At 40.2% G+C, this 26,298-nt stretch overlaps 1 protein-coding gene across 2 annotated transcripts in view; it reads right to left on the reverse strand.

Annotated features, from left to right (window-relative positions):
* The window catches only part of HIPK1 (homeodomain interacting protein kinase 1), a 55,943-nt gene that overhangs the window by 6,392 nt on the left and 23,253 nt on the right, over positions 1 to 26,298 (reverse strand). Inside the window, exons 4-14 of one of the 2 annotated variants that reach the window (XM_066247362.1) lie at positions 17,900 to 18,019; positions 16,217 to 16,303; positions 15,125 to 15,309; positions 14,665 to 14,827; positions 13,562 to 13,787; positions 9,625 to 9,746; positions 8,607 to 8,741; positions 5,526 to 5,665; positions 4,936 to 5,118; positions 3,237 to 3,443; positions 1,131 to 1,372 (exon numbers count right to left, since the gene is read on the reverse strand). In XM_066247362.1, coding sequence (XP_066103459.1) covers positions 1,131 to 1,372; positions 3,237 to 3,443; positions 4,936 to 5,118; positions 5,526 to 5,665; positions 8,607 to 8,741; positions 9,625 to 9,746; positions 13,562 to 13,787; positions 14,665 to 14,827; positions 15,125 to 15,309; positions 16,217 to 16,303; positions 17,900 to 18,019 — 1,810 coding nt within the window. Of the gene's footprint in view, positions 1 to 1,130; positions 1,373 to 3,236; positions 3,444 to 4,935; positions 5,119 to 5,525; positions 5,669 to 8,606; positions 8,742 to 9,624; positions 9,747 to 13,561; positions 13,788 to 14,664; positions 14,828 to 15,124; positions 15,310 to 16,216; positions 16,304 to 17,899; positions 18,020 to 26,298 lie in introns of both variants that reach the window. The other variant, XM_066247361.1, reaches the window with a different exon arrangement.

Here is a 26,298-nt window from a genome sequence, read left to right on the forward strand (position 1 = left end):
AAGATCAGTTATCAAAATTTTGTGCCCTTCTGTGCTCCCGCTAGGAAAACTGGAGCATGTACTCCGTGACTTGGGGAACAGCCCCTATTGTGTGGAGCCAGCAGTGGACAAAGCTCCTAATCTTCCTGCTCAGCGGCCTGGCATCACCAAGTACTGCCTTGTCTGCAATGGCCAGCTGTCTACACTTAATACAACACCCTCAGGTGAGAACCCTGTTTGTGTCTCTGGCAGTGACATTATTCACAGGAAAACACTACTTCATACAAGTATGGCAGAGACAGCTATACTGACATTAAAATTCCTACTCCCCTTGTTTGGCATGTAAGTTCCCACTGGAAAGCAGCTGCCTAGGCAAGAACTAGTCTCCTGGGGCCCCTTGCCTCTGGGTGGGGCCACGCGATTAGTTTTTACTATTTCCAGGGTTAAAGAGGTTAAGAAATGTGTGTGCCTCCTCCAAACTTTCTTTCTTCTGACCAGATGCCGAGAAGGCCATCCCTAACTCACTGCAGGCCTCCCAACCAGCAACTCTTGTACTGAAGTCACGTGAGTAAGAAGTAAACTTCCGTCGTTCAAGTCAGGGAACTCTGGGGCTTCGTTCTGCAGTGAGCATCACCCAGTAACAGAACCAAAGAGCCCAAGCCCAGCACCCAATAGAGCAATAAAGGTGGAGGGAATTAGGTGGATAATAAAACCCATGAAGCATCACTGCTGTGACAGTGGCAGAGAAAGGGTCTAAAGTATGTATTGTTTCCAAAAATGTTTGCAGTCACTTTGAATGTTGGTTCCTGTCCACTCTGGATTGTCAAAATCAAATCACCTGTGGCAAAAAAAATTGCTTGCTAATTCTCCCTGCCATATAACATATGTCTTAACAACCTTCTCCCATCAACAGTGAGTGTTATTTCTGAGATTAAAATTTCATTTTTATACTAATCCATGCAAAATAAACATAGGAAGATAAACGGATGGTCAACGATAACTTCTCAACACAAGGAACTAATTTCTGAGTTAAGTAATCTTTAAGAAAATCTATGTCACTGTTCTCCACCATCAGCCTAAGGAAATGATAGCAATGCCTTCAGGATACACATATCAAGGGAGACTCCACCTCCAGCTGCACCCACACTCACCCGAGGCCTGGGTTGCCACAGTGCAGTCACCAAGCTGAGTCTTCAGTGGAGGCACAATGATGGTGCGGGTGCCAGTGCCGTCCCCCACGCCTCTGCCGGGCCCCTCCACAAGGGGCCCACTGTTGCCCCGGAGAGCACTCAGGGTGTCTGTGGAGTATGGGCTGCTCAAGGAGGAGTCTGAGTCGGGAGAGTCATTGACGGTGACGTAACTGATGACGTTAGACCTTGCCTTCAGGCCAGAGCTGAGGAGAATAAAACATAGGAGAACTCAACCCCCCATTTAGCAGTGTCACTTTGATAGTCTCTGGCCCTCCCATGGTAAGGATGATAATGACAACGACAGTGACAATCACAGTAGTAATAACAATTACAGCAGCAAACTTCTGCATGCTTATTATGCATCAGGTACTGTTCTTACACTCTACATACATCTCACTGAAGCCTTAGAACTCTCCTAGGAAGCAGGTACTCTCCCTAGTTTGCAGATGAGAAAACTGAGGCGTAGGAAGACCAAGAAATTTGACCAACGGCACACAGTGATAGGACAGAATTCAGACCCAAGACAGAATGACTTCATACCTCTAACAACTCTTCCATGCTGCCTCTTAGCCATTCCCATTCCCATTCCCAGTTATTTCAAGAGTAGTCCTCAAACACCACTTTTTTTCCACATTACTCTGATAGACTAAATGGTTCCTTATTATATGTAATCCAATTTCTCACCATACATTTTTTTAAGTCCCTTCACAAACTGATCCCACCTTACTAACTTCAGTCTTCCTGACTTTCTTAGCAGACTTGGCTCCAGTCAAAGTAATCCTGCTGGTTACATAACTTCTTGCCTCTACTAGGACATTTTTCCTCACTGGAAAGTTTACTTTTTCTCTTCTCCAAATCAGTTCAAGGACCACTTTCAAAACTTGGTTTTGAGTCTAATTACCATTTGTAAATACCACTCTGTAATTGCAAATACCACTTTGTAAATAGCCCTTTTGCAGTAAGTAGTTCATGCTAAAATTACTATTTCAAGTTCCCTTAAATTTCATTTAATATATGTGTGTGTGACTTTCATGTGTGAATCCTCAGGTAAAAGTAGGCTTATTCCCTCTTCTATGTCTAACACCCAAAGCCCAATGAAGGACACAACCCCAGACAGCAAAGGCAACCGACTATAGTATGTTCACAGAGAGACTGGTGTGTAGCACAGTCCTTAAATGTAGCCACTCTTAGTTAACTACCCGGTTAAGGACTTGGATTAAGCTGCTGGGTTAATAGAAAATAATCTAATTCTTAAATTCATGACCTTTCAGACCATACAGCAGAGGAGGAAAAGGAAGGTAGCCTTATTTAAATGTCTACCTCTTCCGCCTGACCAGGCATGGCGCAGTGGATGGAGCGTCGGACTGGGATGTGGAGGACCCAGGTTCGAGACCCTGAGGTCGCCAGCTTGAGTGCGGGCTCATATGGTTAGAGCAAAAGCTCACGAGCTTGGACCCAGGGTCACTGGCTCGAGCAGGGGGTTGCTAGGTCTGCTGAGGGCCCGCGGTCAAGGCACATATGAAAGAGCAGTCAATGAACAACTAAGGTGTCGCAATGCGCAACGAAAAACTAATGATTGATGCTTCTCATCTCTCTCTGTTCCTGTCTGTCTGTCCCTGTCTATCCCTCTCTCTGTCTCTGTAAAAAAAAAAAAAATGTCTACCTCTTCCAAAGAGGCCTTTTCAGAGTAAAAAATTACACACATTTTAAATAATCTTGTATCTACTGACTTGTTCCATGCAACTGCTGCTCATACGCCTCTGTCACAGAACTGCCTGCAGTACCACATGCACTCCAAACCAGCACAGCCTGACAGCTTAATACACACATTCTATCTGGTATGTCTGAAAGATGGATTTAACTCATGAACTTGGAAAATGTTACAAAAACATGACAAGGCTCAGTGGTGGAAACCTGAGGGTTTTGGTTCACTCACCCAAAGTCATGCCTCTGAAATGCTTCTTTTTAACCCTTCCTCTCACGCGCAAGCTAGGCCACTTGCCTGAAGCCAAGAGTCTAAGGCCAAAGGGAGCAGCCACCAAGCCAGTGACCATTCACCCATCTTACCTACTAGGCTTGTACTTGTTGTCCTCTTCCTCATCAGTGTCACTGCGGATAGTGATGACACTCACAGGAGGGCTGGGGGTATCTGGAATGATGATTGGCTGATGCTGATCTTGGACAGGGACCAGGGAATTATAGGAAGATGTGGTACGGAGGGGACTGCTCCCAACCAGAGAATAGACTTGAGAAGGAAGAACATCCAGAGACGACCTGTAGGAAAAGGTCATAGGAAAGACCATTCAGACTATACAGTGTGTCTGTCAAGTCATGGTGCACTTTTGACCGGTCACAGGAAAGCAACAAAAGACGAAAGAAATGTGAAATCTGCACCAAATAAAAGGAAAACCCTCCCAGTTTCTGTAGGATGATGTAGCAGCATGTGCGCATGCACAGATGATGACATAACACCATGTATACAGCGGAGCAGCCCACGGCCATGCCAGTCGAGATGTGGACGGTACAGAGGAAAGTTCAGTGTGTTCTATGATTCGCTAAATTCGAATCCGTGACCAAAGTGCAACGTGAATATCGGCACATTTATAACGAAGCGCCACCACATAGGAATAACATTACTCAGTGGGATAAGCAGTTGAAGGAAACCGGCAGTTTGGTGGAGAAACCCCGTTCTGATAGGCCATCAGTCAGTGACGAGTCTGTAGAGGCTATACGGGATAGCTACCTAAGGAGCCCTAAAAAATCTGTGCATGAGGCCCTGGCCGGTTGGCTCAGTGGTAGAGTGTCGGCCTGGCGTGCGGGGGACCCGGGTTCGATTCCCGGCCAGGGCACATAGGAGAAGCGCCCATTTGCTTCTCCACCTCCCCCCTCCTTCCTCTCTGTCTCTCTCTTCCCCTCCCGCAGCCAAGGCTCCATTGGAGCAAAGATGGCCCGGGCGCTGGGGATGGCTCCTTGGCCACTGCCCCAGGCGCTAGAGTGGCTCTGGTCGCGGCAGAGCGACACCCCAGAGGGGCAGAGCATCGCCCCCTGGTGGGCAGAGCGTGGCCCCTGGTGGGCGTGCCGGGTGGATCCCGGTTGGGCACATGTGGGAGTCTGTCTGTCTCTCCCCATTTCCAGCTTCAGAAAAATACAAAAAAAAAAAAAAAAAAAATCTGTGTATGAGCCCACATTGAACTGCACTGAATAGGTATGAAACTGAGAGAGTTTTCCTTTTATTTGGTGCAGATTTCACATTTCTATCGTCTTTTGTTGCTTTCCTGTGACCGGTCAAAAGTGTACCATGACTCTATGGACACACTGTACATCTTTTCCCCCAAACTCTCTCCACTTGGCTCTCTGATTTCTTTTTACCTCGTCATTAAGCCAATATACTTAATTATAAAAGTTCCAATAAAAAATTAACCACTCTAGCCATGGTTTCCAGGGATAAGAACACTAAAATACAACATAAATCTAATTTTTGTATGCCCTTCACCCTACTATTGACTTTCACTCTGTAAAGTGGGCAGAAAAATAAAAACTTTTGAGGATAAAGAGGGCCAGGAGTTCAAAGGGGCAGCAGAGAGAGAGGACCAGCACAGCCAGGACGCACCTGGAGTGCATGCCCAGATGAAGGGGTGGCTCCTCCTCAGCTTGGCGGCCACCTGCTGCCTCATACCAAAGTGTCCCTACCGCACTCTCAATGCCGGGCCGGGGACAGCGCTCTCGATCTGGCCTAGCTCTACCCCTCAGTTCTAACGAGACTTACTTAGAAGAGACTGCAGCAGACTGCTTATTCTTCTTTGAAGGCAGGGAACTGGACTGCTGTTGTCTGACAACGTGGGCAACACCAACATTCAGGGGCTGGGCAGTGGCCAGTGTCACGTGGCTGGTGAGCAGGGACGGCGGCTGCATGACTGTGCTGTACTGGCTGCCGTGCGAGTGGGCGTTCCTGTAGCCATGGGGAGAGGCGGGAGTGAGTGCCTAGAACGCTGGCAAAGCAGGGCCAAGTAGCTAATAACAGCAATTCAGACAACCCAAGAGAGCTGCATTTGATTTGTTACATAACATGTGGGTGACAAGGCTTTAGCTGTTCACTGTATGGTTTCTAACTGCGTAAGACTTTCTTATAATCCAAAGTAAAAATTCCTGAGCTTAGAACCTATTATTTTCCTGCATTCAAAGTCTGACTAGAACTCCACCTCCTAGCCCAGTATGGGTCCTTTTCTTTAAAGATTGCGGACAGAAATAAATCTCTCCTTTCCTTTAGTTTCTCCCCAGTCTCACCAAATCACCACGTGCCCCACCCCAAGGCAGCTGCCCTCGCAAATCTCCCAGAGAGGAGCCCTCAGCACTCGCCTCCAGTCTGTGAGCTGCTGGCCGCTGCCCATGGCCTCTGGAATCACCGCGGTGGGCTGGACAGAGTTGTGCAGAGCTACCCCCGGCAACTGTTGCCAAGTCGAAGGCAGGAGAATTTGCTGGGTCCCTCCAGGCCAAGCCTGCTGTAAGGAAACACACAGAGAAAGATCCAGACTTGACTCAACTCTTGGCTTTACTTCTGTTTTTGAGATGAAAGAAAAATTCACATCTTAAGAGAAGATGCTTGTAGATTGTTAACTTGCAGAGATTAAAAAAGAAAGGTCGGACGGGCTCAAGGTTACAAGTCTTACGATCAGGGAGACAGAACACCTGCTTTCTCTTGGCCCCTCCACACCTGACCGCAGGGGTGTTAAGCCACCTCCACAACTGACCACGAGGGTACTGAAGAAGAGGTCCCTGTGGCTAAGAGATCCTGTTATACTACAGAGCAGAGGAATCTGACTGTTCAGTGGTAAGCTCTGGTTAAATGCTGGAGTGTCATTTTTGCAAAGATTTAAAGAATTTTGCTAGAGCCTGACCAGGTGGTGGCACAGTGGACAGAGGGTCGGACTGGGATGCAGAGGACCCAGGTTCAAAACCCCAAGGTCGCCAGCTTGAGCACAAACTATTCTGGTTTGAGCAAGGCTCACCAGCTTGAGCCCAAGGTTGCTGGCTTGGGCAAGGGGTCACTCGGTCTGCTGTAGCTCCCCGGTCAAGGCACATATGAGAAAGCAATCAATGAACAACTAAGGTGCTGCAACAAAGGATTGATGCTTCTCACTTCTCTCCCTTCCTGACTGTCTCTCTCTGTCACCAAAAAAAAAAAAAAAAAAAAAAAATTCCCTAGAAAGAGTTAAGACAGCACCCTTGAGGTTAAAACTAGGAATTTAAATTTTGAGCATCAATCAGATAAGACATCAGGTCAATTCAGCTCCTAAGACAAAGGGGAGAATTGTTCCTTTTTAAAAGGGCAGTACTTGGAAAATAGAGCCAGATGTGGATGACTGAAGGCCAAAATCCTTTGGCAAACAAGCTTTGTGCCAGCAAGAGAAAGCTAACTTCATCCTTTATAGCCACTTAATAGTACTTTATAATAAGTCAAATATTTAAGAATATGGTACAGAGAGCACTGCACTTTGTTTTTAATAGTTACCTAAAACATATTGTTTTATGTATCGTTTGTAGAAATAGATTTTACGATAAAACTAATCACTATAAGAAAACACATCACATCACTTCTAGTTTTTCACAAGCCATGTCACTTGCAATGGACGGCAACAAATATATTTCTGTACTTCTTACAGAAATTCTGGCATTTTCTAAAAAAACATGAACAGATTTGAAAGTTTCCTTTTTAAACTTGAAGTCTACAGTACAATCACCTACAGTGCTTGGGTACATATGGTTCTGTTTCTTGAATTTCAAACTGCAAGGCCATCAGACACTGTTTTAAAAATATTTCTGCAAGTAACAGATCCACTTGTTACAAATACTGGGTCCAAACAAGAAGCCTTGAAGGCAGAGAAACGGCAAACATGTCTGCTACCAAATGCAGAGTTTAAAATAAAACAAAACAAAACAAAAAAGTAAAAGAAGTATATGTTAAGTCACACCATGCGTCTTTCCATAAGCCAACACCTGCACAAGACAAAGCATGTAGTTTAATACAGAGCAAAAAATAACATTCCAATGCGAAGCAGATATCTGGCGTTCCAAGCGACGAAACTGTTTTGACAGAGGAAAAACAAAAATATGCAAAGCTTAGCAAATGGCTAGTGCAAACTTAGGGGAAGCAGCACAGGAGGAGTGTTAACTAACATTCCCAACCTCAAACCATAGGTGAGCAATCAAGCCCAGCGGCTTGGATCAACTGAGTTGGAAATCTATTTGACTTCCTTGCACTCGGGTTTTATGCTTACAGTATCATTAATCTGGAGGTGATAAAGACTGAAACCAAACTGAAAACCAAACAAATTCCAACAACCAAAATATGTTTCTGGAAGTGTTTTCACTCACAAGTCCTTGAGAAACAACAAAGAAATGGAAAGCCTCTTTGAAGGACGTAGGACAGTCAAGACTCAATAGTCTGAGTTAAGTTTTTAAGTGCTTGCCTAATTTTAAATTTCAAATAATAAAATGCTGGATGTCCACTAAACAATTCTAACTCCCCCAACTAAACCAAACACATCCAAAAATCACTCTTCAAGTTAGAAACCCTGAAACACATCTCACAGTCCTGCTGCTTTGTTTTTCTATCTCTAAGCCCAGTACTACATTGCCTGCTGTATTTAATAACTTTGCCCCAGAATTTTTAGTAACAAATATTGTTTTTGCTTACAATTTTTCATGCATATTTTCACCTTTGGATAAATACCTATTTGTAAAACAATTTCTTCATAAACTGCTAAAAATGAGTTCACCTTTAATTTCAATCAACAAATACTATCTAAAGAGAACATCTTTAAATGGAAGATACAAGTGGCCACTTGATCATGAGTGGCAAATAGAGTTATCGTCAAGTATTCACAGATAAAAACGTTAAAATCAACTGATGGAGAAACAAGAGCATCTTAAATATTTCTACATCACAAAAGGTTTAAAGCTTAAAACAGGAAATAAAGAAGGCAGCTAACTTGCCAAGGAGTTGAAACTTGGGCCACTCAGTGTCTGCAGCAGAGCCAGACCAGAGGCCGTTTCTTTCATTCTCAAGGATCAGAGGGTAAAAGGGCAGAAAACAGATCCAGTGTTGAAACCATCTGAGACTACATCAAGGGCTTTTATCACAGTAGGCTGGCAACGAAGAGTCAAGGGACCCGGCTTGCACAGAGAGAGCCCCACTGAACATCAGTCAAATGTGCCGCCGCGGTGTTGGGGAGGAAACAGCGAGACACTGAAGATGTAGCAAGAACACAGCCACAACATGGCACATGCTTCCATGCCCTCTGCAAAAACTAAGTTGAAAATAGTTTTTTGAAACATGAGAAAACCAGAAGAAAACAGAACACAAACAAACAGGAAAAAACAAAAAAAGAAAGAAACCAAAAGAACTCTGTTAGTAACACAATCAAGTGAGGGAATTACCAGTACAGCAGCGGTCTGTTCAACCAGCGCCGGCCGGCCGGCTGCGCAGCTCAGGGTAAAGGGCACCGCGTACTGCGGCGTGATGGTGGCTACTTGAGGGTGGAGAGTTGCTACCATTAGTGGTGTACAGCTTCCCTGAAACGTAGATCAGGCAGGTGAGTGACACACACACGGAGGCAGGTTATCAGGACTCAGAGGGTTCTCATTCCCCCCAGGTCATAACCAACAATGCCCAGGAACTCCCAGCACCTCATATGCACGTACTAAACACAACCTTTCCCTTCAACTCCGCATGGCACTGGCCACTAGTTCCAATGTCAATGGCATGGCCTAAAGCTAAAAAGTATAGGAATCCTTCTTGGGCCAGATTCAGAGGGCCAGTTCTACAAAACTCAGTTCACAAAGGCATGTAGTAAGAATTCCAACTCAAAAATTAGAGGTCTGGGGTTTGAAATTTCCCATGTGTCATGGGCCATAAACATTTACACAAAGAATGGAAAGTGTAGTATTTGTTGCTTGTGTCAATATTTTATTATTTTCTTGACTTTCTTAGTCATATGTTCCATGGCAGGTATATTCAAAGCTTTTTACGGGCCAGTTAAATGCAAGGACTACAGAGGCACCTTGATATGACCCAGCCTCTCAAACATGATGAAATTCTGAAAGGGGACACTAAGGGACAAAAGGGGGAATCTTTTATTTTTAGAATCAAACTGTTGTTACATGTGTCCTATACCTCTAAAAGTGCCAATGGAGACCATTAACTTCATCTCACAAAATTAGAGTAAATTCACTTAAAAGACAACTTCCCAAAGTCTGGCTACTTGTCCCTACAATTTAAGACACTGGCAGAGCTGGAAAGAGTACATCATTCTATTACAGATGTTCTACTGTAAGTCCACTGAATCATGACCAAGAAAGCTCTTACACTCAAAGCAAATACCATTTTCTAAGACAAAATATCTGACTCCCAACAGCGCGTAAGCGACACTGAGGACCCCGGTGGCGCTGGTTTTACCTGCGTGAGAACCCCCGACTGGATCTGCAGTGGCTGGGCGGCGGGCGCCTGGGGCACGATGGGCACAGCGTTATCCATCCTCACAGGGAATCCAGAGTGCTTCGCTGTTGCTTGTAGTCCAGCTGCAGACAACGTCACAGTTAAGCTGCTTCGCTAGGTCTGGGAGTATCGTGCATTTGTTTGTTTGTTTGTTTGTGGGGGAGCATTTGTTATTAGCTTTTCTGTTCAAATAATCTATTGCTTAGGTTTTAGTTCTAGATACCTAAGACAAAGTAGCTTCACAGAAGTTTTGGGAGTTGAGAAAATGTGGTCCCTTTAGGTAGGATTAATGTAAAGATGTCTGATACAGGAGGGCTAATTTAAGGGAATTCTGAATTTTTTATCCTATAATACTTAAAAGGCGAAAGATTTATACGATATATGAAGAGAAACAAGAGTATATCCTTAAAATACAACACCCAACCCATTCCCATTAACCAACAGAATAGGCAAAAATAAACAAATATTCACTTAGTAAAATACATCCAACTTTTAATCCACTAGAAGGGAAGTAAGTGGGGTTTTTTAATGTAATCTATTTAAAAAAGACTTAAATATAACTATAACTTTGGGTTAAATTAGGTAAGAAAATATTATAAAAAGCTCAATAATTTATCAAGTAACTGACCCTTTTGTTTAGAATAGTTTATGGGGATGTTTTACCCGCTTCTAAAAAGTACCACCTAGTTCGCAAGTTAATCAAATGTGTTTTCTTTAACAAATATGTGAACTAAGTTTTCTTAGGATAAACATATTTTTTAAGTAAACAAGTTGGTTTACAAAAATACATTTTTCTACTTATTTTAGATATCTACTCTTGTCACTGATAGATTTCCAATAAGGCTCTCTTGCAGCCTGGACAGCTAGGAAAATCAGGAACTTCGTGCAGCCTTTAAAACAGTGGCCATGTCTCATTTATCTTTTATTCTTTTGCTCTGGGCACCATGCTGAATAAATGTTTCCTACAAATAGGAGTATCTCATTCTGGGGGAAAGAGGGGCTCATGATAGCTCTCCCTTTGCCAAGAATCAAGAGAACCTTCACAACTCTCTTTTATACCTACCCTCTGAAACCTGTCTACACAGAGAATTTAAGTTTCTATTAGGCCTCAAACTCATTAATGCCTTCAGTTTTGCATGGAATACCAGTATTTTAATAAGATACTCCATCGGTGATATTTTCTTCAAGTTCACCAACTAATTTCTCTCACTATTACTATGGAGGTATCAAATGGGCATAACTCATAGACACCAATACTATTGTTTATAGCAAGCTGTCTTTCAAGTTTTCCTTCCAGTGATCTACAAGTAATTTAGTAACAAACTGTCATAGAAGAAAACATAAACACAATGTACCAACTAAGAGAGATAAAATCATAATTAAATTTTTTTAAAGTGCTGCTTATATATAAAAATAAAAGGTAACAAATCCAGATATACAGAATTCAAAATTTACTAGTCATTCTTCCTAAGGCAATGCTATCTAGTAAAAAAGCTGAGCAACATTAAAATTCTTGCCTATATTCCCAAGACACACACGGCCAACTACAAAACAGCGCTATTGTAATAGCCTCCTACAAATTAGTGAAAGGAAGGAGGCAACACTCACGAGGACACATTCACTATAGAAGCTCATCAATGTGTCCCAGGATGATGAAGTACATCGGGACAAAACTGCAGAACAATAGTTTCCACTGAGCAAAACGTGTATTATTTTAGCCACCTAGAATAGTACCGAAAGTGGTATTTACAGAACTGACCTACAAATGTGACTGGAAGTATTACTGCAGTAATTTAGGCTAAGCCACAGCAGCCACGCTAGTTTCAGGCTGCTGCAAATGGAAACAGAAATTAACAAAAGGCAACACCACTTTTGGAAGGTTCTTCCCTGAACTAAGAAGGATTAAAATTTTATTTTTTGTTTTTGTCGAAGACAGTCTTTTAAATTAAAAAAAAAATGGAAACTTGACAAAAAAAGTAAAACTGTCTAATTTCTGGGGGTCTATTGCTCCTCCAAGTTTAGGCATTCTGTAAAAGAGCAGATGGGGAAAGACAAGCACGCCTGCTGGGCAGCAACCAGCATGTGGCTCTGCTGGCGAACCAACTGGCCACTCTTTACAGCTACAGGAGTTTGAATGCTGAGAGGTCACACAGAATAATACTCCAAAATACCTAAGCTATGAACCCTTCTACCAGGCTTCAAACTGTGGTTCTAGTACTAACTAGTGAGAAAGAATTGGGCAGATGAGGAGGTCTTGATTAATGTTCACATCTATAAACTGAGCATAATGACACTACCCACTTCCTAGGGTCGTCTGTGAGGATGAATTAGTAGCTGTAAAAGCATAGAACACTGCTGGCATGTAATAATACACATCAGCTTTCACCATTACCTTCATGTAAAAACTCCCTTTCATTTGGAGATTTTAAAATTTGTTCTACCTAGCTCCTCAGGTGATTTAAGACTTCCTAAACAGGCATTTTCCAAAGCTTATACTTATCTAATTACAGCAAAAGGGGTTATACTGCTTTAGCCCTGGTCCCCTTCAGCTTACATTTTGTTGTTAAAGGCTAAAAAGTTCTTACATCGCATCTCTGAAATACCTCTGAGAAGAAGCAAAGAACTTGGGAGTCCCAAACTGTTCCAATGAAACTTACTCTGGAAAAGGTGAGGGGGTGGGGAGGTGGCTACTTGCTAAGTTCAGTAGTAGAATCACCCAACATACAAGGACCCAAAGGACAGAGTCACTATCAAGAAGCAGACGCAGTAAAGCACTCGGTAAGTTAGACTAAGTTTGGATTTACGGGTTTGGCATCTGCTCCTCCGCTTTCTCTGCGGGCTCTCCCCGGTTTACATCACTACTGCTCTCCTGCACTCCCGGGGGTCTCTCAGTCTCCCCTAGCCCCTCCTTTCCTTCTGCTTGCTCCAACTCTGTCAGAAACCAAACAAACAAAAGGCACAGTCAATATGTAACTGAAGTAAAAAGGTAAAAATGCTATCTACTTCTATGGAAAGTGCTATGAGAAGCCTGAACCCTGATTTATTCCCACCAGGGAACCGACACTGACTTTCTAACAGGAAAGTCACAAGTGTGTGTCGTCACAAAATATCCTTAAAAAAACTCAATCTTTTTTTTAAATGGCTCACCAGATCAATAAGCAAACATTTCCCATATTTCAGGGGAAAAGAAAAGGGAACTGAACACACTAAATTATAGAATAATGGGAAATGAGAAAGGATGGGAATTTTATGATTGTGAAAATTATAATTCGTATTGTAACACGTGGGGTCAGAGCCACCTTCAGCTGCTCTGTTCCTCTGCAGATAGCAGTTTGTAGGGACAAAGATTCGTAAGCGGAAGCAATAAATCCATATGCCTTCCCCACAAAAGTGCCTCAGCTTGTAGAAGTAGAGTTTTTCAGTGCAATAAATAATAATCTTTATTTCTAAATGTAACTTAAGAGGTTTCCACATTTTGTACATGGTTTTTATACTTTATAATGAAATTACCTTTTATTTGGAACACTATAATTTCATTTCATAATGGGATGATATAGGAAATAAGACTCAATATACAGCAACTCTGTTTATAACAAATTTCTTCTAGATTATACATTCTGCATATTGAGATACAGGGTTATACAAGATATATGACATTGATAAATGGTATCCATGGGCAAGAAAACCGAAATCAGGCAGTTCAAATAAGGAAACTTTCACTGAACTGCTACAATGTGTCAAGTTAAAAATAAGGTGCTGTAAATCTACTTTGTTAATTTCAGTTATCTTCATAATCAGAGACAGAGTTTAAACTTGTCAAAGAGCAAAACTAATAAGGATCTGCTTAGGCAGGCAGGTCTGACATAATACCATGCGGTACAGGAGTTTCCCCACTTACTTTGAAAAGCGGGTGGACACACTATAAATGTTTGTTGGAACGGATCTGTCTGAGTGCAAATCTGGGTGGTTCCAGGCTGCAAGGACACGCCCTGCTGGGCCACTCCAGGCACTGGTGCAGCAGATGACGGGTACAAAGCCGACTGGTAGTTCAGCAGGGAGACATCTGAGTTTGCCAGAGAAAGGGTAGCAGCTGCGGCAGTAGAACTGGAAGCTAAAACACTGGCCTACAAACAAAAGGGTTATGGTTGTATACTGGTCTAGAGATAACAAACATCTTCATATACACAGAACCTATCCAGAAACACTTAGAACAAAGTTTTAAAATGCAATGCTGTATTTGAAATAAATCTCTGCTTAAGACATTTTCCCAGTCTCTAAATTTAAGGTGTATTATAAGGTTGAACAAGAAAACAATAAAAAATTATCCTGTATTGGTGTGGCTGTACAAACCCCTATTTCTTCCTTCTGTGTAAAAAGTGGCTAGATGTGAGATCCCACCAAATCTCACTTACAAAGCAGACCTAGGTAAGAACTCAGGAAGTTTACAGCTTCAGAAACAATAACATAGTGGTTTAGCAAACAAATGTAAAACCACTCTTAAAATTAATTATTGTAAATACCCAATCAAACTCCCAGAAACAGAAAGTAGACTGGTGGGTGCTCGGGGGAGGGAAAGGAGAAGAGGTGAGGGTGGCTGAAGCGCACAAACTTCCACTCATTACATGAGTAAGTTCTGGGAATCTAATGTACAGCATATAAAAAAAAGTATTCGAAACACCCTTCAATACACGTAAATCCTTTGACCGGAGTCACTTGGCAAAGGTCAGCAGAACTACCAGCAGTAAGTAGTGTAATTGCCAGGCTCCATGTATTTGACAATGCTTAGGCTGCTGGCCTGGACTAGGCCACTGTATTTAATTCTGGTCAGCACATGACAGGTAGGTATTATCAGTCTGCCCTGTCTAGCATCACTTTTGCCAAGTAGAAAATTCTTAAGCAACAAGACCACCAAAACCAAGACTGCTTTCTTTACCTCACCCTGTATTCTTACTAGTTTCTATCCCACTTAAGTCTGAGTTTCCAAAATCATTTACGGAATACCTGATTGTGCACTGTATTAAGCTGGTTGCTGAAGCTCATGGTTAGATTTGTGCTTGTATTTGGGGCAACATGCGTAGTGAAGGGGCTCTTGATCTGGCTCACTGTATCATACATGTGAACCCTCCGCTTGCAGATCTCCATGTTCTGAAAACAAGACTTCACACTGAAAAAAGAGATTGAAAGACTCACTGAAATGAACTGAGATTTAAACAGATAGAAAATACTTAATATGAGTACAAATCAACATATCCCCCCACTCTGAATATTCTCAGATCAAATAAATTGAGTTTTTATAACCATAGAGAAAAAAATACATATCTGATTTTTAATTTTCTAACTTTTCAATGCCAAATACGTAAGCACCAAAGCTGCTGCTCATGTGCTAGCCATCTGTCCGTGAGATGATGATGCAGCAGAGGGCAGCATCATGACAAAATGCCCCACACCGGGCCATACTCACTGATTGCTGTGTGGGAAATCCAGAAGGTGAGTCATTGTCACAAACTGATGGTTAAGAGTTTTCAGAGGAGTAATTCTCTTATCTGCATCAATTGTTAGCATTTTTTTTAACAGATCAATGTATTCTCTTCGATCCGCTTTCTCTGCCAACATGTCTGTTCCTTCTAAGTCTGTGGACATATTCACCTTCCAAGGAAAATGTAGAAATTGTACACTTCATTACTTAACTGTTAACACTGTCACTAAATATCTGCTTTCTCTCCAAACTGTATATATAGTGCTCTAGGGAAAAACCTGAGGAAATTACACTGCTCACAAAAATTAGGGGATATTTTAAAATGAGTATGAAGGGATTAAAAAAAAGGCATTTGATTTTTTTTATTAAACAGGAACATCAGAAAAGCAAACGACAAGTCAAAGAAAGTTGTTTTATTATGCAAATGAGATGCAAAACCAACTTTTATTTCATTGGTGAAAATGCACTGTACAAAAGGCTTGTTTTAAGTATCTGCACGTTCCCTGGTCCCCTAAATTTTGTGAGCAGTGTATTTTTATTACAGTCTAACCATTTCCACAGGTGGCATATGCTAATTAAAATCTTCAATTTGGTGGAATATGTTGGTAGAATAAAGTTAAATAAAAATTTCTGTTCATTCAAATTCTCAAACAAGTTAAGCAAAAATGACTATTATTACCTAAAGATGTTTCTATTGTTAAAAAGATTGAATGATATAAGTATAAAGTGTTTAAACAGAGTTTGTGACATAATAAGTACTCAATAAATGTTAGCTCCTATATCAGTATTTAGTAGAGCAAATGGACAAGAAAACTTTCATAAATAATATATCAAAATACTGACATGCAACAAACCATTTTAACAAATGCAAGGAAGAAATACATAAAAATATCCTTTGTTGGGATTCAAATGTTCTTTTAATACATGGCAGGATATCAATGCATTTTTTTCTGTAAGAAATGAAAGCTTATACCAGAAGATAACAGATCAACTCTGCCTTGAACGTAAGCAACAGAAGTGTACCTCTGAATAAACAGCTACAGAAGTGTCTGGCTTTCTGGAAGTTGCTATACGCACCTGAGCCATGTCATCTAAACAATTAAAAATGTACTTTCGAGCTTCTTTTGATTTGATTCCAGTCTCCAATTCATGTTCTTCAGGTGTCTGTAAAAAATGTAGATTTTTTTAAAAATTCCATTTTTACATTATTTTCACATTTTATTCTATTAAAAGCCAGAATACAAAGGAAAAAGTGTTGTCACCTTGCCAACCAGAGATGGCAAGCATGAAGGTAATTTACAACTAGAAAATCTTGCAGTGGAGAGCTGTGACCTTGATATGCAGCCCCTTCAACAGGGACAAAATAAATGTGCAAACGATGATGTGGCACAGTCCTGAAGAGATCAGACAAGAGGGGACAATACCATTCTTCCCTTAAAGCAGGGGTCCCCAAACTACGGCCCGCGGGCCGCATGCGGCCCCCTGAGGCCATTTATCCGGCCCCCACTGCACTTTTGGAAGGGGCACCTCTTTCATTGGTGGTCAGTGAGAGGAGCATAGTTCCCATTGAAATACTGGTCAGTTTGTTGATTTAAATTTACTTGTTCTTTATTTTAAATATTGTATTTGTTCCCGTTTTGTTTTTTTACTTTAAAATAAGATATGTGCAGTGTGCTTAGGGATTTGTTCATAGTTTTTTTTTATAGTATGGCCCTCCAACAGTCTGAGGGACAGTGAACTGGCCCCCTGTGTAAAAAGTTTGGGGACCCCTGCCTTAAAGCAACATAGCTGTTCTACATACATTTCCCCAGCAGAGAAAGGCTGCTTTTTTATTTTTTTAGATTTTATTTACTCATTTTTGGAGAAAGAGGAGAGAGAAAGGAGGGAGAGGGAGGAGCAGAGAGCATCAACTCCCATATGTGCCTTGACCAGGCAAGCCCAGATTTCGAACTTGTGACTTAAATGTTCTAGTTCCAGGTTGACACTTTATCCACTGCGCCAGCACAGGCCAAGCCAAAAAAGATTTCTAATTCCTTCATATCTTTGAAATTGATGGGTACTGCCATTTTATGAAACATTTTAGCCTTTTCGCTGAGTATCTCATTGATTTTAATTAGTATTTCCTAGATGTCTAATAATATTTAGTGCAGTCTCGTGTATCCATTAGCCATTTTTAAAGGGTCTATTTAAAGAGTTTTGCAGTTTCTGTAAAAAGCTGTCTGATTCCTGATTCCTTCCCATTGATTTGTAGTTATTTTCTTTAGGATAATCCTCCATGATCAATATATTGGGGAATATCTAGATGTGGCTTGCATTTTTAAAAATTTCTTAATGTTGTTTTAATAAACAGAAGTTCTTAATTTAAAAAAGAAAATTATGCTGTTTTGTCATATTTATTGACTTCCCCCCAAAAAAGTCATTAAATTAATTTAGTTTTTTATATGACTGAATGGTGAGCACTCCTCTCCAAATTCCTTTCTTAGCTGCTGATTCAAATATTCAAACTAAGCTCGGCCAAATGAACTGGCATTTAAAGTTTTGTTTTTTAATTAAGATCAAATGGGTATACCAAAATAATTACCTCCTGCAAACACTTCCCCCAGCCCTTTTCCCTCTTCTACCTCAAGAATAAACTTTGATAACCAATCAGAAGAAAAAAGAAATGATGGAATCTTTAAAAGAAAAAAGGGAAGAATACACTCTGAGTGTGAAGCTGGCGGTGAGAAGCGCAGGCACAGGCGGTACAGCAGGGAGACTGACCTTGAGCCTCCACAGCGGGTACCCCAAGTTCGGGTCTCTATTGAAAAACCTGGTGGTTTTTGTCCCAGCACTAAGAAGATATTCAGCCGGCAGACCTTGTGTTTGTGAAATGTAACGAATCTGAAACATAAAAACATTGATTTGGAATGAAAAGGAAAATTATTTAAAACTCTTACACTAAAATATTAGCTCTAAGCAAAAAAGAAAGCTACTGCAAAGAAATGAACACGTTGATAAATACAAATAAAATTTATCTATAAAGACATATATAAGCTAACCCACTCAAGATCATTCCCAAACATCTGTTCAGTAGCTTCCTTATCGCTGTATTAGTAATTTATAAGGAAGCTTCAGTTTTGAAAATGTGTGTAATCAATCTCTACTGCTTTTTTGGTAGATTTCTAATACAAAGTTCAGAAAACTTTAGGACATTTCTAGGACAGAACAGAATGGTTTTCAACCAACTCTATGTCATGAATTACCAAGGATTTTTTGGTTTGTTTTTTTTGATACATTATCAAATTAAAACGATTAGGAAAATTTTCTACAAATCTCTTTCTTCCTTGGCTACTCCCCCTCTTGGTCAATTGCCCCTATTCTAAATTGTCACAGAGCTTCTCTCTCATACCATAAATCAAGCACTGAATTTAGCTTCTCTATCAGCAGAGGACAGGTACTGTGTGCATCCATTCCACATTTATTGAATGCCTACGATGAACTAGGCCAGCAGCAGTTCGCAATTGTGGTCTTGGGACCTCTTGGAGTCCAACCCCAAAACCTTTCCAAGGGGTCTGTGAAATAAAAACTATTTTCATAAAAATACTAAGAATTTATTTGCCTCTTCATTCTCTTCTCATAAGTGTACATTAAAAACTTCCAGGGTGACATGTGACATCACTGCTCTAATGGCTAATGAAATGTATACTTGTATATGTCTGTTTTATGGATTTCCTAATTTAATACTTCTGGTTGTTTCCACAATTCTCCCAAACCAGGAAAGCAAAAAAAGAGGCAATTTGCTTCTCTTCCTACTACTAAGAGCAATACAGGAGGCAATTTTTTTTTACCACCCCACCTTCATATATGAATGGCTATACTTAAAAGATAAAATTAGAAACTTAAAAGGAAATAAATGTTACTTTAGACCTAGCCCCGCTCAAAATCATTATATATAATGAACAAATACTAATTCATTATATATTTTTATAGATAAGCTATATAAATAGACCTTTTTAGGATCCTCAGCAATTTTTTGAGTATAAAGCGCAGGTCTGCCAGTTATGACCTCCAGGCCAAATCTATTTTTAAAATCACCACTGCCTGGCATTGTAAGTACTTCCTGAAAGAATGAATGAATATAGGCTATATATAGTTATGTTTCAAATATAAATACTGGATAGAGGACTAGATACTGTATTTCATTCATCAAATGTACGATACCACTGACTGAAAGATGCACCACTTTTCTGTATCTATTCTATCTACCATGAGACAATTTTAGACAACAGCAGGAATTACTCCAAACCGTAAGAGCTACATAACTGAAAACAAACACAGCATTAACAAAACAGAAAACTTTTTTTTTTTTTTTACAGAGACAGTGAATCAGAAAGAGGGATAGACAGGGACAGACAGATAGGAACAGAGAGAGATGAGAAGCATCAATCATTAGTTTTTCATTGCGCGTTGCAACACCTTAGTTGTTCATTGCTTTCTCATATGTGCCTTGACCGCGGGCCTTCAGCAGACCGAGTAACCCCTTGCTGGAACCAGTGACCTAGGGTTCAAGCTGGTGGGCTTTTGCTCAAACCAGATGAGCCCGCACTCAAGCTGGCAAGCTCGGGGTCTCAAACCTGGGTCCTCTGCATCCCAGTCCTACGCTCTATCCACTGCGCCACCGCCTGGTCAGGCAAAAACTATTTTTTAATGTGGATAAAAACAGTTTAAATGTGAACTTCTTTTGCATAAAAAAGGTAAAATATTTTAAGAATCTAGAATAAAATCTGTAAAATAAAATGCATTTAAAATGATAGTATATTGGCCCTGACCGGTTGGCTCAGTGGTAGAACGTTGGCCTGGCGTGCGGAAGTCCCGGGTTCGATTCCTGGCCAGGGCACACAGGAGAAGCGCCCATCTGCTTCTCTACCACTCCCCCTCTCCTTCCTCTCTGTCTCTCTCTTCCCCTCCAGCAGCCAAGGCTCCATTGGAGCAAAGATGGCCTGGGCGCTGGGGATGGCTCCATGGCCTCTGCCTCAGGCGCTAGACTGGCTCTGGTCGCAACAGAGCGACACCCCGGATGGGCAGAGCATCGCCCCCTGGTGGGCGTACCGGGTGGATCCCGGTCGGGCGCATGCGGGAGTCTGTCTGACTGCCTCCCCGTTCCAGCTTCAGAAAAATACAAAAAAATATAAAATGATAGTATATTTATTAACATAGAAAGATATATCTTACAATATAATAAATAGAAAAGTATTATAAATTAAATATAATTTTACTTATTTTTTTAAATTACTATATTTTACTGGTTCTAAGAGACATGGTTTTTCACATTTATATCTTTGAAACCAGGATTTGTGTAACAACTGATAGCTATCATTGTTTAATTTGCAGCATTTTTTTCTTAGAGGTACAGAAAAATGGTACATACATATTTCAATCAGTGGTGTGTAGATTTGATGAGTGAAATACAGTATCTAGGCTCCTCTATATCCAGTATTTATATTTGGAGCATAACTATATATAAACTATATTCATTCATTCTCTCAGTATTTATTGCGCCAGGCAGTGGTGATTTTAAATATGGATACAGTTCCTGCTCTCATAGACCTTGCAGTATAGTGAGGGAGATGAACACTGAATGCATAATTTAAATCAGAATGGATAGGATTCCATAAAAATATATAGAAAAGGAATCTGACCCAGACTGGGACCAGTGAGGAAAAGCTCCTTGAGGAAGTGACAGCTGAGCTGATAAATGAGTGGACGTTGATTAGATGAAATGAATGGCTGGTGGAGAGGCTCCAGACTATGAGAACAAAACGTGCAAGGGCGCCTGCTGGACAGAAGCAGTGCTGACATGATGCCAACAGGGCTAAAGTAGGAAAAGAAGAAATGGTGTAAGATCAATCAAGACAGAAAGGCAGGAAGGGGCGGGACAACCCAGGTAGGGGCTTAGAGGTCATACCAAGGATTCAGCCCAAAAGTGATGGAAGACCAGTGAAGAACAAGGCAGTGACATGATCAAATTTGTGTTTTGATAAAAAGCATTCTGAAAAAAAGACTGGAAGAAGACTAGAGTAGATAAAGGGAGATCTAGCCCAGGTTCAGGAAGAAGAAAGCCTAGACTAGAAAGTGACAATGGAAAAAAATAAGTATAAGGTCTACCGGTAAGTTCTGTCCGTTTCTATCACAAGTTTCGACCCATAAGCACATGTTTATTTGGCAAATGTGTGCCTCTCTATTTTTATCACTTAATGTATACATACTGACGTAGCAAATTAAAACAAAGTTGATTCACGTTAGTTTTATGTGTGAAGCGATAGCGTACCCATGGCTACTGATAAAGTTCATTTATGCCACTGTAATTTTTACGAATTTCAACAAGGAAGAAGTGCTACAGAAGCATGTCTGTTGTACCCACGATATTCCCCGGACTTAGCACCCTCCCACTATCACTTGTTTTTGTCCTTACAAAATTTTTTGAAGGGCAAAAAATTCAAAAATGAAGAAGATATCAAACAAGCACTGGTTCAATTTTTCGCATCAAAAGATAAAACATTTTTCAAAAATGGGATATACAAATTACCCTCACGCTGGCAAGAAATCATTAATAATAATGGCAATTATATTATTTAATAAAGTTTATTGACGGTAAGAAAAATTTGTATTTTGTTTTATTCCAAAAATGAACAGAACTTTCTGGTAGACCTTATATATTCAAGAGACATTAGGACATAAAAACGGCCAGGAGATATGCACACACAGAAAACTATGGGTTTTTTTCCTAGAATTCATCTTAATTGCAGTATATAATTATTTATTGAATATATGATTATTTATTTAATGACTGTTTCACATACCAAACTATAGATAGTCTCCAGGCAAGGACAATATTTTATTCAGCACTATATACCCTCAGTGCACCCGACATAAAGTTGGTACTTGATAAACACATGACGAAAATTAACAAATTATATACATTTATAAATAAATGCTAAATATAACCAAAACATAACAGGTTACAAATTGTTGTCTCCTGGCTTACTGCATCTTTTTAAATTTTTTTAAAATGATACACTTATGGAATTAAAACATTGAAAAATTTTTAATATTATAGAATGAAAAAGTTTCATTGTGAAAGCAGAATGGGAAGCTACTATCCAGACACTCTTCAACAGCTTAAAATAAAGCCACAACAACAGCTCCACTTCTATGCAAACATTAAGTATTATTTGTCATTTGTTATTTTAAACCTAATGTTTTCAACAAATTTGACGCCACTAATATCTAGAGAGGGTATACATTTGACTTTAAGACTCACAAACACCTGCTACGAAATCTCAGCTATAGCATCAATGAAACATCTACAGGTGACAGCTTACTTAATAGATAAAGACTGCATGCTTCCCCCTAAAATCAGGAACAGCCTGACCTGTGGTGGCGCAGTGGATAAAGCGTCAACCTGGAAATGCTGAGGTTGCCGGTTCAAAACCCTGGGCTTGCCCGGTCAAGGCACATATGGGAATTGATACTTCCAGCTCCTCCCCCTTCTCTCTCTCTCTCTGTCTCTCCTGTCTCTCTATCTGTCTCTCCCTCTCCTCTCTAAAATGAATAAATAAATAAATAATTTAAAAAAAAAAAGCTAAAATCAGGAACAAGACAAGGACATCTATTCTTTCTACTGATATTCAACACTGTAGTAGTGGTTTAATGCAAAGCAATTAGGCAAGTAAAAAAGGAAATCCAGAAGGGAAAGGAAGATGTAAAACTATCTCTATTTGCAGATGACATGCTCTTGTCGTTAGAAAATCAAGGAAGCCATACACACACCAAGAAAACTATTAGAACTACAGATCTATTAGAAAACTATTAGAAAAAGAGTTCAACAAGGTCAGATTACAAGATCAATTACAAAACTCACTGTATTTCCATACACTAGCAATGAACAACTTGAAAATAAATTAAGAAAATAGTTCCATTCACTAAGGCATCAAAAAAATAGAATACTTAGAAACAAATTTAACAAAAGTATAAAACTAGCACTCTCAAAATTAGAAAGCACTGTTAAATAAAGCCTAAATAAAAGTTTACAGGTCAGAAAACAACATTGTTGAGATGGGGATACTTCCCGAAGCAATCTACAGATTCAATGCAATCCCTACATAAAAAATAAAGATTTTTTTTTTTTTTGGCAAAAACAAAATTCCACTCTAAAATTTTTATGAAACCTCAAAGAACTCTGAAGAGCCAAATAAACTTGGAAAAAGAACAAAGTAAAAGGATTCACACTTCTTAATTTCAAAATTGACTACAAAGCTACAAGACAGTGAGTGTGGTGCCAGTATATGGATATAGGGTATGTATGAATCAATGGAACAGAACTGACAGTCCAGAAATAAAGCATTATACATATTTACGGTCAATTGATTTTTTGACAAAGATGCCAAGACAATTCAATAGGAAAAAAATAGTCTTAGCAAATGGTGTTGGGAATACTGAAAATTCACACACAAAAGAATGAGACTGGACCCTTACCTTAGACCACAATCAAAACGGCTCAAAGACCTAAAGAGCTAAAACTGGAAAACTGGAAACCTCTTAGAAGAAAACATAGGAGAAAAGCTTCATGACATTGGATATGGTGACAATTTCTCGGATATGACACCAAAGTATAAACAACCAAAGAAAAAACAGACAACTAGACTTCATCAAAGTAAAAAACTTTTATGTATCAAAGGATATGATTGACAGAGTAAAAAGGCAACCCCACAGAATGGGATAAAATATTTGCAAAGCATGTAACTTGAAAAGGGATTAATACCCAGAATATATAAAGAATTCCTACAACTCAACAACAACAAAAACCCAATTCAAAAATGGACAGTGGATTTAAATAGACTTCTCTAAAGAAGATGTACAGATGTCCAATAAGCACATGGAAAGATGTTCAACATAACTAATTATTAGGAAAATGCAAATCAAAACCACAATGAGATACCACTTCACATTTGTAAGGATGATTATTAAAAAACAAAATTGTGAAGCATTCCATATTTTTCATGCATTACTTTTTTTTTTTAATTGAGAGGCAAGGAGGCAGAGACAGACTCCCACATGCACCCCAACCGGGATCCTCCTGCCAAGCCCCTTACCAGGTGATGCTCTGCCCATCTGGGGCTGCTGCTCTGTTGCTCTGCAACTGACCTATTTTAGCACCACAACTGAGCTATTTTAGCACCTAAGGTGAGGCCATGGAGCCCTCCTTAGTGCCCAGGGTCCGACTTGCTCAAACCAATCGAGCCAAGGCTGCGGGAGGGGAAGAGAGAGAGGGTGAGAGACAAAAGGGGAGGGTAGAGAAGCAGATGGTCACTACTCCTGTGTGCCATGACCAGGAATCAAACCCAGGGCTTCCACACACTGAGCCAACGCTCTACCCGAGCCAACCAGGCAGGGCCACTTATTTAAGTTAAAAACTAAAAAGACTAAATGTTGCTCTTCTAACTAAAAAGAAATGAGAACGCTTGTGCATTTCTGGCAGGAATTAAAAATAGTGTAACCACTGTGGAAAACAGTTTTCTGGTTCTTCAGAAAGTTAAACATAGAATATCATATATGCCCTGGCTGTTTGGCTAAATGGGTAGAGAGTCAGCCTGGCATATGGATATCCTGGGTTTGATTCCCCAGGCAGGGCACAAAGAGAAGTGATCATCTGCTTCTCTTCCCCTCCCTCTACCCCTTCTTTTTCTCTTCCCCTCTAACAGCCTGTGGCTGGATTGATTCTAGCATTGGCCCCAGGCGAAGGTTGCCAGGTAGATCCTGGTCAGGGAACATGCTAACTATCTCCCCTTCTTTCACTTAAAAAAAAAAGAAAAAGCAAAAAGAATTATCATATGACTCAGCAATTCTATATCTAGATATATATACTACTCACAAAAATTAGGGGTTATTTTATAGCTTTATATTCATTTTTTAAATATCTCCTACACACACACACACACACACACACACTGGAATATTATTCAGCCACAAAAAGGAGTGAAGTTCTGATAGATGCTATAGCATGGATGAAAAACAGCATGCTAAGTAAAAGAAGCCCATCACAGAAGACCACATTTTGTGATCAATATAATATACTAGAATAGTGAAATCTAGAGACAGAGATTATAATCATTAGCGCTTGCCCAGGGCAGGGAGTGGGGGAGAATGAGGACTGACTGCTAATCGTGATGAAAATGTTCTAAAACTGTTATGATGGTTTACAACACTGAAAGCATACTAAGACACTGAATTATACACTTTAAATGGATGAATTATATGGTATATGAGTTATATTCAAATAAAGTTGTTTTTTAAAAAACTCAGTCGATTTAGAGCATTTTCCCAAAACACCAAGTTTGCAGGTTCAATGCCCACTCAGGGCACATACAGGAAGTGACCCAATGAATGCAGAACTAAGTGCAAGAATGAATGCTTCTCTCTCTCTAAAAATCAACGAACAAAATAAATCAATAAAAGTACAACTAAGCTCAGCTGTAAGAATAAGGATGCTGCCATAGGACTCCTATGTACAGCCGGAGATGCAGGATAAACTGCCCCCCACCCTGCTCTCCAACAGCAGCATCCTACCTACTCAGCAAGGGGAAGCGACTTCCTCCTACGACCCAGTTTCAAATTTATGCACCTCTCAAAACTACCAAGATCACTTCTTTATAAAGAAAGCCCCAGCTGTACCTTAGCTTCTAAATCTAATTTTATTTGGTTCCACTTCCTAGGAAATTTTACCCTACCAATCTGTTTAGTAAGGTTGAAGAGATGCCACAAAACAGTTGGGCTAGGAATGGCACTTTGATTGCTCTAATTGCTTAGAGCAAGGTTTCTTCATCGCAGAGTCCAGGAATCCCCTAAATTGTACACAAAACATTGTGTGTGTATTTTTCTGGGCAGACCCATAGGTTTATCAGATTCTCAAAAGTGCATAAGATCCAAAAAAGAGATTCAATAGCTTGGCTTGACCACCTGTGTTTTGCATCATTTAATCTCCCTCATGCTTCTTTGTTGTTGTAAAACAAGGAAGCTGACCTGCTTCTCACAAGGTAGAAGGTGAAATTACAAAGCACAATGTAACTCCTGACTTGTGACATGAGCAACTAAGTTTTTATGTTTCACTCAAAGACATGCCC

Source organism: Saccopteryx bilineata, chromosome 11, assembly GCF_036850765.1.
Source record: "Saccopteryx bilineata isolate mSacBil1 chromosome 11, mSacBil1_pri_phased_curated, whole genome shotgun sequence".
NCBI classification, from domain to species: Eukaryota; Metazoa; Chordata; class Mammalia; order Chiroptera; family Emballonuridae; genus Saccopteryx; species Saccopteryx bilineata.